At 43.4% G+C, this 16,589-nt stretch overlaps 1 protein-coding gene across 2 annotated transcripts in view; it reads left to right on the top strand.

Annotated features, from left to right (window-relative positions):
* RIMS4 (regulating synaptic membrane exocytosis 4) overlaps positions 1 to 16,589 on the top strand; it is a gene marked incomplete at its 3' end in the record, with an annotated part of 93,358 nt that overhangs the window by 64,211 nt on the left and 12,558 nt on the right. The window contains exon 2 of one of the 2 annotated variants that reach the window (XM_081011576.1): positions 6,473 to 6,614. In XM_081011576.1, the coding sequence (XP_080867702.1) occupies positions 6,473 to 6,614 (142 nt within the window). The remainder of the gene's footprint in view (positions 1 to 6,472; positions 6,615 to 16,589) is intronic. The other variant, XM_081011577.1, reaches the window with a different exon arrangement.

The raw sequence follows: 16,589 nt of genomic DNA, 5'->3' as shown, positions 1-16,589 counted from the left end.
ATCAGAACTATGTATGCTGCTGGCAACCTAGAGCACGGGTGGGCTAATGTTTGGGGGCTTAGGGCTGCATTGGGGGGGGGAGGAAATGGCTGGGAGGTCACATGTCACTGCTTGGTGGGTGGAGCCAAATAAAAAGTGGGTGGGACACCCCTTCTCTTCCAGTCCTTTGTTCATTCCATCACAATCTCACAACTCACTCCCCCCCCTTTATTCCTTGATCACCCATTCATTCTCTTCCAGTCCTTCTCTTCTGCTTCCTCTCTCTCTCTCGCTCTGGGATGGGCTTGAAGGCCACCGTGAAGGCTGCGGAGGGCCACCTGTGAGCTACATGATCCAGATGAGCATGGCTACTTGTGTGAATTCAAATGAATACATTCCCAGACTGTAATCTACTCCGTAGCAGCCTTCCCTTGGGTAGGCTGTCAATTTATTTAACCACCGCTAGCAAGTTTTAATTGCAACGTGCGCAGGGTGTATACATCTTCCACTGCCATAGGAAAGAAGATCGATACTCAAAACAGATCGCCCTTAACAAGCTAACAAAGATAAATTATTTTCTCTTGGTGCATCATCACTCAGGGGACACCACAATTGTCACAAGGACATAATGATGCTGGATGAGATCAAGCATCCATTTGTCTCCACCAGTGGCCAGGCAATGCTAATCAGGCATGGGAAGATGATGAGGGACATCCTTTACTTAACTGTTTTCCAGCATCTGATACTCCCGCATTCAATGGATCTGGTGGTTGCATTTCACTTTCTGGCTCATACAAATTGATTTGCCTGCTCCCCATGAATGTTTAAAGCCATCAGAGCTAGAGGCCATTGGCACTTTTTTTTTTTTTTTTTAGGCTGTAATTAACCTGAAATTAAATATGCTTTTCTTTCATTGTCTGGGTTTTCTGTTCAATTTGCCTAGATAGTTCATGACTTTACAGATCTTGAACATTCCTCATTCTTCTTCTTCTTCTTCTTCTTCTTCTTCTTCTTCTTCTTCTTCTTCTGTGATCACTCGAAGCTGGGTAAGATTGTCTTCCATGAATATGGTCTTAACCGTGTGTCTGTAAGTGACTGTGGAGGCCAATTCTGGATCCACACGTCCTTCTACAGTGGGGATATAGGTTTGTTAGTGGGAGTTGATCGCGGTTAGGGTTTGCCAAATGTGCCTTCCTCATCCATCCTTTCATTGTCTCTTTTAGAAAGCAAACTACAAAAGAAAAGAATCAAAAAGCCAAACTCTTTCCTCCTAAGCATGCTGGGGGGATGGCAACCCTAAATGGGGATGGAACAGGGGTAAGATGGGGGGGCAGAAGCTTTGCCAGATGGTTATGCACTGTCTCTTCACCTCTGGAAAACCTTCCCCTTCCTCCTCTGGTTTCTGATATCTGTCCAGGTACTGCTGACATACTTTACTGCTTTCACTGCAACTATGATTCTAGATGCTTGGGTTTTACAAGGGGAGAAGGAAGCTGATATATTCAGTGTGCCGGACTCTGTGCCAAGTATCCGACTGCATGCATGGAAAGTCTTTGGGTGCACTGAAGACACATCACCTGCTAATATTGCACCACATTCATTGTCACTGCTGATCTCTCTAGCTTGAGTTCGATTTGGTTGCATAAGTCCCAGAACATCCCTGAAAACAACAACAACAACAACAACAACAACAACAACAACAACAACAACAACAATTTTATTTATACCCTGCCCATCTTCTTTTTTTCAGCAGGAAGTTTGGAAATCACCAGAGTTTTCATCTGTAAATAACTATCCTTTAGCGGACTGGTTTTCAGGTTTCTCCTTACAGCTGTGAGTGATGGTTTTAAAAGCCACGAGATGATAGCAAAAGCACTTTGCTCTGTCTTTCCATTTATGTCCTTCCATCACACGAAACACAAATTCATGTAGACAGCTGAGGTGACATGACAGTACTACAAATCTACCCACAGCCAATTTGAGAGATGGCCAGTTTTAAGAAGCTATCTCAAAAGGCCTTCTTAGAGGTGGCTGAAGATGTCCCATCTGCTTTCATTGTGGCGTTGGCTGATAAAAAAACCAAGCCACACTTTGGTACTGTGGTATCTGAAATGGAGGGAAGGGTGGAATTTATGTAATTGTGGTGCACGGTAATTAAGAGGAAGCCGGGAGTGATCTTCAGCAGTTCCTCTGTATCAGTCTACCCTTCTGTGCTTCCCATCTGGCTGGGGGTGAGGGAAGCAGCAAAGGCAAAATGAGAAGTGCATTAGCAGCAGCTGAGCCCTAGCCAAGGCTTTAGCTTCTGGAATCATGGATGGCACTGATCATGTGGGAGATGCTTCGTGAAACCAGACGCTACCTCTGAGGTTGGACACGGCAGCCTCTAACATTGCACCTCATGGCTTGAGATTTGGCACTGACTCGGGAGAGGATGAGAGGCAGGAGGTGTTGGGCGGCCAGTGGCAAATGTAACCATTGTCAAATAAGTGCCCGCGACATTTGTCACAGCTGCCCTCCTTGGCAAGAGCCAAGGATTTCCTGACTGAGGGAAGAATCAGGTTTGCAGTATCCCCAATCTTGCAATCTGGGTGCTGGGAATTTGAGCATCTCACCAGAGGAAAAGCTACATTAGGGGATTCATTGCAAAGGTGGATGATGACTGCAGTGACATTACAGTATCATAATGTAAAGTTTTAATAACTTTACATTTGAAGTCATCAGCTCGGAAGGCCCCTGTTTGTGGAAACTCCTTCATGAGTTTCAGAGACTATAATGTAAATGTCTAAGACCTTTAGCATATTGTGGATATCTATAGATGTATAACTGTTTATAGGATCCAGTATTCTGCTATTTATTTATTACTTTTACATCCTGTCTCTTCCCTCTGTGGAATTCAGAAAGTTTTTCTGGATGTTTCGTTGGAATCTCCTTTCTTGAAGTCATTAGTTTGAGTCCTCTGGAGCAGGAGAAAACAAGCTTGTTCCATCTTCCATGTGATAGTCTTTGAGATATTTGAAGATGGCTATCACATCTCCTCTCAGTCTCCTCTTTTCCAGGCTAAATATACCCAGCTCCTTCAGCTGTTCCTCATAAGGCTTGGTTTCCAGACCCTTGATCATCTGGGTTGCCCTCTTCTGCACACATTCCAGCATGTCAATTTCTGTCTTAAATTGTGGCACCCAGAGTTGGACACGGTATTCCAGATGTGGTCTGACCAAGGCAGAATAGAGTGGTACTGTTACTACCCTTGATTTGGACACTAGAGATGACCTCTAGAGCCATAAGAACATCAGAGGAGCCCTGCTGGATCAGGCCAAAGACTAATTTAGCCCAGCATCTTCTTCTTACATTGGCCAACCAGATGCTTAGGGGAAGCTTGCAAGCAGGACCTGAATGGAAAAGCACTTTCCCAGCATGCGAGTTCCAGCGGCTGCTATTCAAAGACATGCTGCATCTAACAGTAGAAGTAAAACATAGCTATCATAGCTAGTAGCCACGGATAGCTTTATTCTCCATCAATAACCCTCTTTTAAAGCCATACAATTTGGTGGCCCTTTTTCATTTCCTCAGGTGTTTCTGCACTCTGCAAGGCAAAGGGCAGGGGAGGTGAAGAAGAGACATTTTCTCTAGCTATCACACACAGGAAGAGAGAAGTAGAGGGAAGACTTAGCAATAGGCTATTTTGAACAGAGGCAGTGGTGTTGCGACCTTTGTTGGTGCCCGGGGCATGCATACGCACCCCAGGCAGGACCAGGGGCTGAGCACAGAGGTTAAACAAAACCTGTTACGCCAGCCCAACCCTCACTGCCATTGCCGGGCAGGAGGGTTCACAGGGCCGCACTGTGCCACCTGCCTGCCTGCGCAGAGGGGAGCCTGGCTGGCTGATGTGGCCTTTGGTGGGAACATCCCTGCAATGCTGGCTGGGCAGGCATTCAGCAAGGGGGTCAGAGTGCAGCAGCAGGACCAGGCCAGGCTCCAGGACCCAGAGACCCATGGTGGCAAGCAGGGCAGGGATCCCTATTGGGGAGGAGCCTGGCTCATGTCCCCTCAAGATCATGCACCTGGGGCTATGGCCCCCTGGCCCTCCCCAAACTATGCCCCTGAGTGGAAGATCTGTCCTCCTTATTCCTCCCTTGCCTGAAAATGGTCCACTGATAAGTCAGTCGACAGGGTGACAGTTCATATAGGGTAATATCAAGGTTAACACAAAAAGGTGTAGTCTCATAAGGCCGATGTCTCTCACCTGGCAGGACATGAATACAGCAGGTATCCGTCCCTTGCCAGAGAAAGACAGAATGAGAATAGCATTCTTAACGGCAGCATGCATTTTGCAGAGAGTTCAGCATCCTTATTCATTAGCAGAATTTTGCAGCCCTTTGTCAGCATTATGGTTTAAGTATTGCATGTCAGCTGAAACTTCTTAGCTTTCTGACGTAAGCCAAAGCAATTAGTGTTAATGGTACTTATTATATATTCATTATATAACATAATTTATTCAAAGAAATGTGGACTGTGAGAGCGGGTGATGAAAATAGAATCTCTTAATTTAAGAGGATGGGCTTTCGAAGGCCAGTTTTTCAGGGAAGGGACTCAGTGTTATTCATTCCGCGGGAAAGTACATCAGCAGGACATTTTCTCTGCAGATTCGGCCCTTGCAATGCAAAGCGATAATTCTCTCAAGCACACCAAACAATAACATCAAATGTGAAAATTTGGGTGTAACTTCGAGAACTGGCATGCAAAACCAGTTGCTAGGAAGTAAAATTGTTTTTATGGGAATAGGTAAAGGTAAAGGGACCCCTGACCATTAGGTCCAGTCGTGACCGACTCTGGGGTTGTGGCGCTCATCTCGCTTTATTGGCCAAGGGAGCTGGTGTACAGCTTCTGGGTCATGTGGCCAGCATGACTAAGCCGCTTCTGGTGAACCAGAGCAGCGCACGGAAACGCCGTTTACCTTCCCGCTGCAGCAGTACCTATTTATCTACTTGCACTTTGACGTGCTTTCGAACTGCTAGGTTGGCAGGAGCAGGAAGCGAGCAACGGGAGCTCACCCCGTCACAGGGATTCGAGCCACCAACCTTCTGATCAGCAAGTCCTAGGCTCTGTGGTTTAACCCATAGCGCCACCCACATCCCTTTTTCTGGGAATACCATAGGTCTAAATACTCTTCCATATAGGAACATCTCCCAGGAAATCATAAGGTTATCCAAGTACCTATGTGCAAGGATTTGTTTGCTTTTTTCCATAAGAAGCAGGCATTCATGCTATCTCCCTGCTACATTTTGATCTACAGTAGTTAGGGATGGGTGTGTGTGTGTGGAATTTGATTCTGTTCAGAATTAAAGCTGAATTTATCAAATCCACACTTTCTGAAACAATAGGAGAATCAAGTCATAACCACCCTTTGAAATTGGCTTTTATCCAGATTTTGTGATGCAGTTCCCCAACCAACCAATGTTTTCAAAAACACGTGTCTATGTAGAGTGCTTAAAATGACTGCATTTGCGAAAGTATCATACGAGCATGCAGTATTACATTAGGAGAAAATGCTTGCAAATATGTGTGCATTAGTCAAAAATACATACAAAAATGTTGAATCTTTTTTATGAAGATTTTCACAAATTGCTGCAGAAATGCAGAGCACTGAATTTCATACTGGGGGGGAAATAAAAACTGAGAGAATGGAAATAGACCGACCCTTCTATCCCTGGTAATGCCACCGACCAGGGAGAGTTTTACCACTTAACTGTTGCTTATATAAAGGAGGCTTGTGCTGTAGGTGTAATATCTGGTTCTGCTACTTTTGCAAACTGAAAGCCTGGCTTTTTGATCACACTCAGGCCTCAAAACCCAAGGCTAATTTGCTGGCTTTGGATGTAGGAAACTGAGAAAGTTTCATAATTGTGTGGATTTTTATGGAGAAGCTGTATGCGCATACATCAGTTAGTGTGTAGAAGGATGTGTCACCAAAAGCAAAATGGAATCTAGGGTGTCAAACCCAGGGCCAGCTCAAGACGGTTTGCTGCCTGAGGCAAAGGACAATATGGTGTTCTGCCCCAAGGCACATACAGAAAGCAACTGGACTGGTAGTTGAATCTTAATCCAATACTAGTGAGAGGACAGTCCTTTCCACTGTGCTTAAGGGCAGCAGGCTAGTGTAGAAAGTACAGAGGAGGCCACATGTCCTCACGACTCTGGCCACTCCCTGCACCTAAGCATCTGCCGCCTGAGGCAGCTGCCTCACTCTGCCTCATTGTAGGCTCAGCCCTCTTCCTGCCACACCAGAAAGTGTTCCAGGTTTCCAGATTCTCTGGTGTTGTCCTAGTTTCCGATTCCCAAGTACAAATCTTTGTATTTATCTATTTGCATGTTGCTTTCCACTGTTGTATAGTCTTCACCCAATATCAAAATGCCTAATCACTTTTCTTTTCTTGTCTTCCTTCCCTCCTTCCCTCCTTCTCTCCTTCCCACATGCTCTTTGTCTTTGTTTTAGAAGGAGATGGCCGGAAACTCAAAGGTGCCATCCAGCGGAGCACAGAAACTGGCCTGGCAGTTGAGATGCCAAGCCGAACAATCCGACAAGCCAGCCATGAATCCATTGAGGAGAGTATGAACAGCTATGGATCTGAAGGAAAGTAAGTAGCAAGTGGGCAAAGTACATATATCTGTATATCTTTATCTATCAACTGATCGATCATAAGCAATCTTTAATTAATTGTAAAATATAATAATAAGTGTCCTCTGCGTTACCTGTGCCAACAAATACATTGACAGAGTAGGCATCTTTGAATGGGCTTCCAGGGGACAGTTGCCACTCCACATAAAAACCATAACCCCCAGAGTCCCAGCTTTCAGGTTTTTTTTAAAAAAAAAAAGGTTTCTAGTGTTTGTGGAACCCAAGATATGAGGCAAAATGTAGAGGCACTATAATTCTTTTCTTTCTTTCTTTTTTTGTAGGAAACTAGCCTCCTCCCAATCAATGTTTTCCTTTTTCTCCCCACCCTCCACCCCGGGAAAAGTCAATCAATCAATGTGAGACATGAGTTATGATAAAGTCTCATTGATTTCAGTAGGACCAATATGCAACTTCTTTGCTGTGGATTCAAGCCCGAAGTTTGACAACAGCACAAAATTAGTTCAGTTGTGGGATGTTGTTCTCTGAATTTTAGAGCCTAGAAGGTCTTCAAAGGTGACTTATTGAGGCGGAAGGTAAATGGTGTTTCTGTGCGCTCTGGTTTCCGTCACAGTGTCCCGCTGCGCCAGAAGCAGTTTAGTTATGCTGGCCACATGACCCAGAAAGCTGTCTGTGGACAAACGATGGCTCCCTTAGCCTGAAAGTGAGATGAACACTGCAACCCCATAGTTGCCTTTGACTGGACTTAACCATCCAGGGGTCCTTTACCTTTTACCTTTACCTTTTTACCTTTTGGAGAAATGGTTTAAGGTTAGAGATCCTACCAGGCATTATTATTCATTGCTGTTGTTTGTTTGTTGTTACCACTCTGCCATTGTTATGATTATGTATCTGATGCCTTCCATGAAAACCTGCCTCCAAGGAAATAGTTCTGCTACGCAATTGCAGTAAGGTAACTTTGTTCCTTGCCTGCGTTACAAAATTCAGTGAATTTGGAATTGAGGCGTGTTCTTTTGGCCTTGCAGGGAATCTGTTTTCCATGCCAACAACCATTATTTCCTTTCTATCTGTGTGGTTCAGCCTCTTGGGAACGATGTACAAATATCTTGGATCATCTGTGCAGCATCACTGCACAGACTGGCTGCTTTCATGTTCAGGCTCTGATTAGAAGTGGGTAAAAGCCCAATTCCATAAGAAATAGAGTACCTTGGTATAAAGCTGCTCCATTGCAGCATCCTCCATTTATTAAAGTTAGTGGCATGCAACTGTACCCTTTATATTCAAACTCCAAGTTTACACAGGATGATATAACAGCTCCTTGGCCATCAAGAAGGGGTGACATGGACAGAGAGATTCAGAAAGGCACAAGATATGAGAGCTCATGTATATTCCAAATCATGCTTCCAGTTCCAATTTTGCTCCTAGAATATCGAAAGCATGTTTTGCTTTCTTTGCTGCACTTAGAAGCTTCTGTAATCACAGCCCTTTTCATGCATGCAAATAAGAGAGGCTATTAAAGGGGCAATTAATAGGCTATTCACCACCAGCACACACTCACACGCATCAGGAAGCAATAAAATTGCCAGAACTGAGGAATTTGTTAAAAAGAAGATTGCTGGGAACTTTTACAGGACTTATTTATGAGTAAACATGATAGGAAGCTAAGAGGACATTGACCATGGGGAAGGAAGGGCACTGCTGGTGGAAATTTGTGTGGAAACTCCATTCTAATTGCTTTTCCAGCTAACAGCACACACACACACACACACAAGTCTTCAGCAGTGCTTAAATGCTGTAGCATGGAAGCAACCTAGGTTAAGAACTCCAGCTACTGAATGCCTAGACCTGTTCTGTGAAAGCAAATACTGAATTATTTCTTTCAGGGAGCATTGTCAAGAGATAACAGCATTTTATGAATTTTTAATGGTTTCCTTGCATAAGTCACTTCTTGTGGCTTAGGACATTCAGAACCAGTATTACTTCGATGGCACATTTCATCCCTCCATGTTTCAGTTCTTGAGACGTAGCTCACACACGTACACACTCTTGCCTTTGCCATTTGAATAGCACCTACGAGTTAAGATGACCAAGCCCGTACTAGCCTCCCAGCTGAGGACAGATATTTACAGAGACCTGTTGCTACTTACTCATCCTGATGAGCTGCCAAATTAGGAAGCTTGCACATCTCCCAGGAGAGCAGCAAGCTAAGAAGGCTAGTGAGAAGTCAAATTGTTCCTCCAGCTTTCAGTTCAGAAGTTTGCCCCTGGGGAAAGCTGTCATGACGTGAATGCCAACTCACATCCAAGACCTTGTGGAAGTACAGAAATGGCTCCTTGCAAATCATGGCTTCCAAATTGAGATCCAGCCTCAGGAATAGGTATTCTATTCTTTTTCACTCTCGGGCATAATTTCCCCCCTCTTCTCCCTTTGTCACCTATAACCATGGCTTAGTATTACATCTGTGCTGATGCTAATCTTGTTTATTGCTAACTAGGAGTCTTGCATGATCCTGAGGATGGCTTCCGGTTTGCAAATCATGGCTTGCAGGAAACGAACAGGAATCAATCCAGATTAGATTACTGCAATGCGCTCCATGTGGGGCAGCTTTTTTAAAAGTGTTTGGAAATCTCAGCCAATGCAAAATGCAATGGCAAGAACATTGTCCGGTGTTTTATTTCATGGTGTGCATTATTTTGATTTTGTTCAATCTGCACTGCCTCCTTGTTCATTTCCAGGCACAATTAAAAGTGCTGATTATTACCTCAGCCTTAACTGACATTCCATGCTAGGAATATGTGTTGCTCTGACTCTATTTTTCTATATTCCTGTTTTATTCCGTGAAGTTTTCATATGTATTTTGTATTTCTAATGATTCATAAGCTGCCTTGAAGGTTGATTTGGCTGAAAGACAGGATATAAGTTTTAAGACAAGGAAAATTTTTGCACCAGAGCAGATATGCAAATATGGTTTAAAAAATTAGGGTTGTATCCAACTCAGAAACAATAACTGTTGTTTGGGGATTTTGCTGATTCAACAGAGAATCTGAAGCTTAGCTCTGACTCCAAGGTCCTGGGTATACTATATGGTACAGGTAGCAAGATGTGGCAAGTTAATTATGTTTTACATAATTGCTTCCACTGTGTGCGTGCGCACACCCACCCAGTGACTGGTTTTCTTGGACGAGCGGACTTCAGGTAAATTGCCCCAGAATAAAATATTGTGTGCTGCTGCAATCCGAAATGCATTGCAGTTGAAGGCTTTCTTGTTTTCTGCTGACGACCGCTGGGATGATTAGTTTGCAGAATGCTAAGGTGACTTTCTTACATTAGAATAACACAGCAGGCAATGACTTCGGGAGGAGCAGGAAAGGCGCTCTCTCGTTTGATATGGAAGTCAAAACCGTGCTCTGCAAGGACACGTCGTCAATTTGCTCTGCCTTCCCCCCTTCATGCTTTGTTTCAGCTCTTAAAACAAAATGTTCTCTTGCCACTTCCCTAGAGGCTGGTATCATGGCATCATGTGGGCTCCATTCTGAGATACTGCATGGAAGGCTACAGAGACACCTGCAGCTCTGTTTGCCACATGCCTACCTGTGAAACCCAGATATCATTCCTTCTAACAGTGAACCCGAGTAGCTGTGTGACTGTCAGTTTGTAAATTAAAGGAACCTCTCACATATAATACAGCAGTGTTCGCACGCACACAGTCACTGCAGTGGTGCATACATTTGTAAATAATGAGGGGAAAGAAATGATTGCTGCTGTTGTGAGTGGTTCATTTCAGCCCACTGTTTACAACATCCTTTTTCTTTTTCCTCTACACACCCATGTAAACATAAACCTGCCACTGTAGAGCAACCCTTTGTGCATCTGACTCTGGTCCATAGAAGCAGCTGTCATAATACATTTTATCCATATATTTAACCAGAAAATGGCTTCCCTCAAAGAATTCTGGGAACGGTAGTTCACTCCTCACAGAGCTGCAATTCCCAGCACCCTTCACTTAAGAGTCAGGGGGATATTGCTGAAAACCATTCCGCTGTACTGCCAAGAGGACGGTGGGAGTACATCTAGCTGTCTATATTAGATAACATCAGAAACAGTCAGGGCTAATCCACTTTAAGAAGTGAAAGTGATGAAGAGAAAGCACATTAATCCAATTGTGAAAGATTATTTGCTCCATTTATTCTGTTAGGTGATCATTCAGGCAACTTGATGCCAGCAAATTTCCAAAGTGTCGTCTTCTGAGCAACACCAATGGTGTAATAAACATGTTTTAATGTGCATCAGGCAGGTTTATGGCAATTCACTCCACAGAGGCCTCAAAGTCTTCTCATCTTTAGTGCTTTGTTTACAAACAGTGCCTGCCCGCAAAAGTCGTCTGCCCGCAAGGGTAAGAGAGATCCCTTGTAAATCTCTACTTTGACTAATGCCCATCCAATGCTCTGTTTGATTCAACATCTAACAGCTCTCCAGGCAAGAGCTGATCAGCAGATTTATGGACTCTCCACAGCAAGTTTTGAAAACCATGAGCATTATTCTTCATTAAATGTTCCTGCCGCAGGTGTTCTCCCAAGATACCCCCTCCATTCTCCCTCCCATTGATGGGGATGTTTGGAATCCATCTGCAAGTCGGAACATTAATTTTCCCTACTTCATTTCCATTCAGCCTGATAATTTGCGATAGTGGCTATTCAATGTCTCAAAAAAACCCAAAAAATGGTCAAGAAGGTTCCCCCCCCCGACTTTGCTTCTTTCTGGTCTCATTGCCCAAAGGTTCAGATCCAGTGGCAAGTTTTGTGCTTTCAGGTTCATTGGCTCATTCTTGTGGTCTATGAGATTACAGGTTTCTGAACCACCCAAGCACTGCACATAGTCCAGATTGCTGTGCCTGCTATGGCTGACCATTTTTGCACAGCTAAAAAAGAGGAAAAAATACATATATGTGCATACAATTTATATGTGCTAATTTATACTTAGAAATGAAAATTTAGAAATAGAAAGGTGACACATCTTTGAACCAAATTCTCATGCCATTCCTAGAAGAGCAGAAAGTAGCTTAGTTGCCTTTAAAAGAGATGAACAAACTCATGGAGGCAAAGTCTCTCAATGGCTACTGTAGTGGCATAGGAGAGCTGAAAATAATGTCAATACATTTCACATCTGGCAACCAATGCGCCCCTTTGGTTTCAGATAGTAGATGAGTCTAAAAAGCCTGGGACACTAATGTTCACGGCCCTCTAGCCGCCATGGTGGCTCATTCACCAGAATTTATATATTTAGTGTTGGCTCTGGAAGTATATATGTACACAAAAGCAACTACAGTGGTACCTCCGGTTAAGAACTTAAATTCGTTCTGGAGGTCTGTTCTTAACCTGAAACTGTTCTTAACCTGAAGTACCACTTTAGCTAATGGGGCCTCCTGCTGCCGCCGCGCCGCTGCTGCACAATTTCTGTTCTCATTCTGAAGCAAAGTTCTTAACCCGAGGTAATATTTCTGGGTTAGCAGAGTCTGTAACCTGAAGCGTATGTAACCTGAAGCGTATGTAACCCGAGGTACCACTGTACTCTATTCCAAACTTAAAAATGGAAAGCGTAATGCTGATGGTCAACAAAAGTGGTTTAAAGACTATCTCAAGGCAAATCTAAAAAAAATGTAGTGTAAACACTGACAACTGGGAAACACTGGCCTGCGAGTGCTCCAATTGCGTGACGAGACCCCGCAGCCACCCCCTCGTTGAAAATAACTCACACAAGGACACTAATATTAGGTTTATGTTATTGGGCAAATTTTGGCCACAAAGAGTGTGTCAAAGAGGTGTCATGGGCTTTGAAGACACTCAAACTCAGGACACAAGGGAGAAACGTGCTAAGAGGAAGCCACACCGTGATCAACTCCCACCCGGAAACCAAAGTCCCCACTGTGGAAGGATGTGTGGATCCAGAATTGGCCTCCATAGTCACTTAAGGACTCATTGTTAAAACCGTGTTTATGGAAGACAATCTTACTCAGCTATGAGTGATTGCCAAAGAAAGAGAAAGAATGATACTCGATTCTGTTCAAACAAAGCCTCTCGTCTCCTAGTCTCTCCTCTGCAGTTTCTTAGCATTCCTTTGAGTTCATTCCATCATTTTCTCTCAGCCCCCTCTCTCCCTGGACTCCTCCAGATGACCTGTTTATTGAGCATTCATCTTCATTTGCTTGCACAAAGCTTACCTATTGATTAAACAATGTCCAGTGTTCACTGAGCATTTGTTCTGATTTGTTTGCTTTGCAGGGAGGTCATACAACAATGAACATTCACCCTGATTTGCTTGCAGGGTGTTTATAGGTCTTCCTAGCGATCATTCATTTATCCCACAATTTTCAGTCTGTTTCCCCATCACTTTCCTAACTGCAAAGAGTACAGTATCTTCTTTTTTAAGCAAGCTTGTGCCAGGATTGCACTTTAATCTACCTTGAGTGCGCAAACTAAATTCACAGTATGCACATGAATCTTTCCTGTAAAATAGTGATAATCTGGAAGCACTCCTTGAATGCTTTCATGGTAGCACAGAAGCAGCACAGGATCTACTGTTCGCAAGATAAGAACTCAGCTAAGATAAAAATAAATAAGATACCAAGAGTTGAACCTGAGAGTCTCTGCATACAAAGCAGTTATGCTACCTCTGGGGGTGTAAGAAGCATCATTTCTCAATCTGCTCTGAATTTGCTGCATGCAACACTGTTTCCATTCCACTGCAGTATGTCTTCTGCTAAAAACTATGTTATTTTCCTTGTTGCTCACTGTGGCAAAATTACACAATTCACATGATTAATTTTGTAAATTGCATTGTCATTACATTATCCCACCCCATTCATTTCAGTGTAAAGGAAACACAATGCAAATGACGGAGGGGAATATAATTAATTAAGTTTTGCTTGTGGACAGAAAACAACAACAGCAAATACTGATTCTCTTTGTTGACATGGGGCAAGTAATCAAACATTGGCAATTTCTGCTGTTCTTTCCCTTTTCATTGACTATTCCAACATCCCTAGCTACTTATAAGTCAGGGGTTCCAAACCTTTGATCATGCAAGTGCTCCATGGCATATCTGTAGATTTGTGGCTGAAGACGGGAGGTGGCAGATCAATCAGACGGGAGGTGGCAGATCAATTTTATTTTTAATTGCTTCTTTTATTTCTTATATTGGATTTTGCCATTACAGTTTTGAATTCTACAGAATTCAAATTGCAACGCAATAAGATTCGATACATAAGAAATAAAAGCAATAATAAAATGCAATTTAAAAATTATACAGCCTCCAGCACAGCACATTACAATCTCTGCAGGCAGAAAAGTCATTAAGTGGTCTGCCAAGACCCTCGGCAATTTCCAAGTGGTCCATATTGGTGGTGGGGAACCACTGAGCACTTTTTTTGCACAGTGAGCATAGGCGGGTGATTAAAGGGAAGGTTTTCTGAGTGCCAGGGCATGGAGTGGGGGTGGAATCTGTCCCTCTTTGGCCATGTGGATCGTTGGGAGTTGCAGAGCAATGGCTTTTTCCAGGTTGGAGAGCTTGGAAAGGTGGACAGGCAGAGTAATGAAATCTTGAGGCTTTTGGTGAGTTGAAAGCTTTGGCTTGGCACTCTCTAGCAGCACTTGGCATGGAAGATCTCAGAACCGCTTTAAAAATAGATTTGAAAAGAGGTCACAAACTCCACACGGACAAGCAAAGAAATTAATGATACGTTTGCCTAAACTTAGCTGCGCGGAAACTGCTTTCCGCATACTAATGCGTCACATTTGGCAGGTTGGAGGGGAACGGCTCCCGCTTGGGATATTCTTCAAAGCATTCCTTGCTGCAAGCAGTTTCCTTCATTAGGCTGCTCGTGCTACTGTCACTTTCCAAAATAGGATTTTAAAAGCAGGTCAAGAATATGGGTAAATTATACGGCGGTGGGCAAGGGATAGTAAGTTCGGCAGAGCAGCTTGAAATAGTTCCTTTAAACGCTGAATGTAACTGTGGTGTGATATTATCATCATCGTCATTATCATCATCATCGTTATTAATATACCGCCCAATAACTGGAGGTCTTAGGGCAGTTCACAGAAAAGATCAACATAAAAACCACAATATATACATGCTGGTGAGAGGCAGAGAGCGTGGCCTGGTATTTGCTGGGCTATTAATATAGCATGTTTAAATAATAAAGGAAATGCACATTGACCAAGCCTTAATTAGCCACTATATAAGCCTAAAAGAGATGACTGGGGCAGTATCATCATCATGTGCCAGACAGCATTGACTGTTTCATCTTTTATTAACTTTGCTGCTGCTGCTATTATTTCTGCCTCATTGTGGTTTTTTCCTGCCTTTTAATATTCTTTAATTGAGTTTTATGGATACTTGTTGGCATTGGCCAGGGCTGGGACACCTATGGCACTCCGGATATTTGTTGGACTCCAACTCCCATCAGCCCCAGCAAGCATGGTCAAGGACCAGGGATTATGGGAGCTGGTGTCCAGCAAGCTCTGGAGAGCCACAGGTTCCCCACCCCCTGCTTCAGGATTTTGACTCTAAATTTAAAAGCAGGATAGATTGTATCAGTGATGGGCAGAATGTTATTCAGGATCTATTGGTAGATCTTTGAGTTAATTGCAGCTAGGTGGAAACTACACACATGTTCAAAACGTTGTGAAAATGCTTTTTTTTTTAATAATCGTTTTGAAAAACGCATTGAATTTGCTATAGCTCACTGTCGTCATCTAGTGTCACAATTGTATATTGCGCTTTACAAGACATTAAAAACATTTTATTTGCCGCAGTATAGCTGTCTCCTCTGTCTCTCAGAAACCCTAAGTTGCAACACAAGAGATGCTGGTCCATTCGGGTGAATGAGGCACTGCCCCACGAAACTCAATATGCTATTTGCCGGCCCCTCTTCCTAAAACTACTTAATTGATGGGACATTTTTTTTTATAATACAGTCATACCTTGGAATCTGTTCCGTAAGTCCGTTCGACTTCCAAAACATTCAGAAACCAAAGTGCGGTTTCTGATTGGCTGCAGGAAGTTCCTGCAGCCAATCAGAAGCCGCAGAAGCCCCGTCGGACGTTCAAGTTCCAAAGAACATTTGCAAACCAAAACACTCACTTCTGGGTTTGTGGCATTCAGGAGCCAAAACGTCCGAGTACCAAGGCGTTCAGCAGCCAAGGTACGACTGTACTGCCTTTGGAACCGTTCACAATCTCTCATGGCTGTGCTATTGTGATATGGTGTGATGTTGTAGCGGTTCAAGTGTTGAACCAGGACCTGGGAGGCCATAGTTTGAATTCCTGCTCAGCCAGGAAGCATCTTGAGCCAGTCACCATCTTTCAGCCTCACAGAGTTTTTGTGAGGATAAACTGAGGAGTGATGGGACCAGGCATGCCACCTTCAGTTCCTTGGGGAAAAGGTGAGATGTAATGCAATAAATAAATAACCTTTCTCTGATTTCTCTGATTTCCCTAAGTAGACAATCTGGAAGATACTAAGCAGATATCTGATTTTTACAGTGCAGACCAGATGTGTTGCAGATGCCATAAATAGTCACTGGCACTTAGCAAACACCAGCAGGGATGCTTCAGAGCCAAGAAATTGATTTTGCTGTTGTTTCTTCTTGGCCTAGAAATTAAATTCCAGTAGGTTTGTTGTGAGGGTGACCTTGCTTATATTTAACATGTGTTACATGAGAAACTGCACTCTTGCAAGCAACAACGCTATGATCTAACATCTCTTGCGGACATTATATTTTAGTTTACTTTAGTCTGGGTGTTATCTAGGAACACTTCATAAAGAAAAGAAAACACACTGGTGTTTTCCCTTCAAAGATGCACAGTTGACGGAGCTGGTAATCGTGTGAGTGGAGGCAGCAGACTGGTTGTGCATGCATGTAATGGTGCAGGAATGCTATATTTTCATTTGTTTCGTAGCAAACCAATGCTTGGCT

The sequence above is a fragment of the Podarcis pityusensis genome (genome assembly GCF_964106645.2).
Source record: "Podarcis pityusensis genome assembly, chromosome: 6".
NCBI lineage: Eukaryota > Metazoa > Chordata > Lepidosauria > Squamata > Lacertidae > Podarcis > Podarcis pityusensis.
This window is presented reverse-complemented; position numbering and strand designations above follow the sequence as displayed.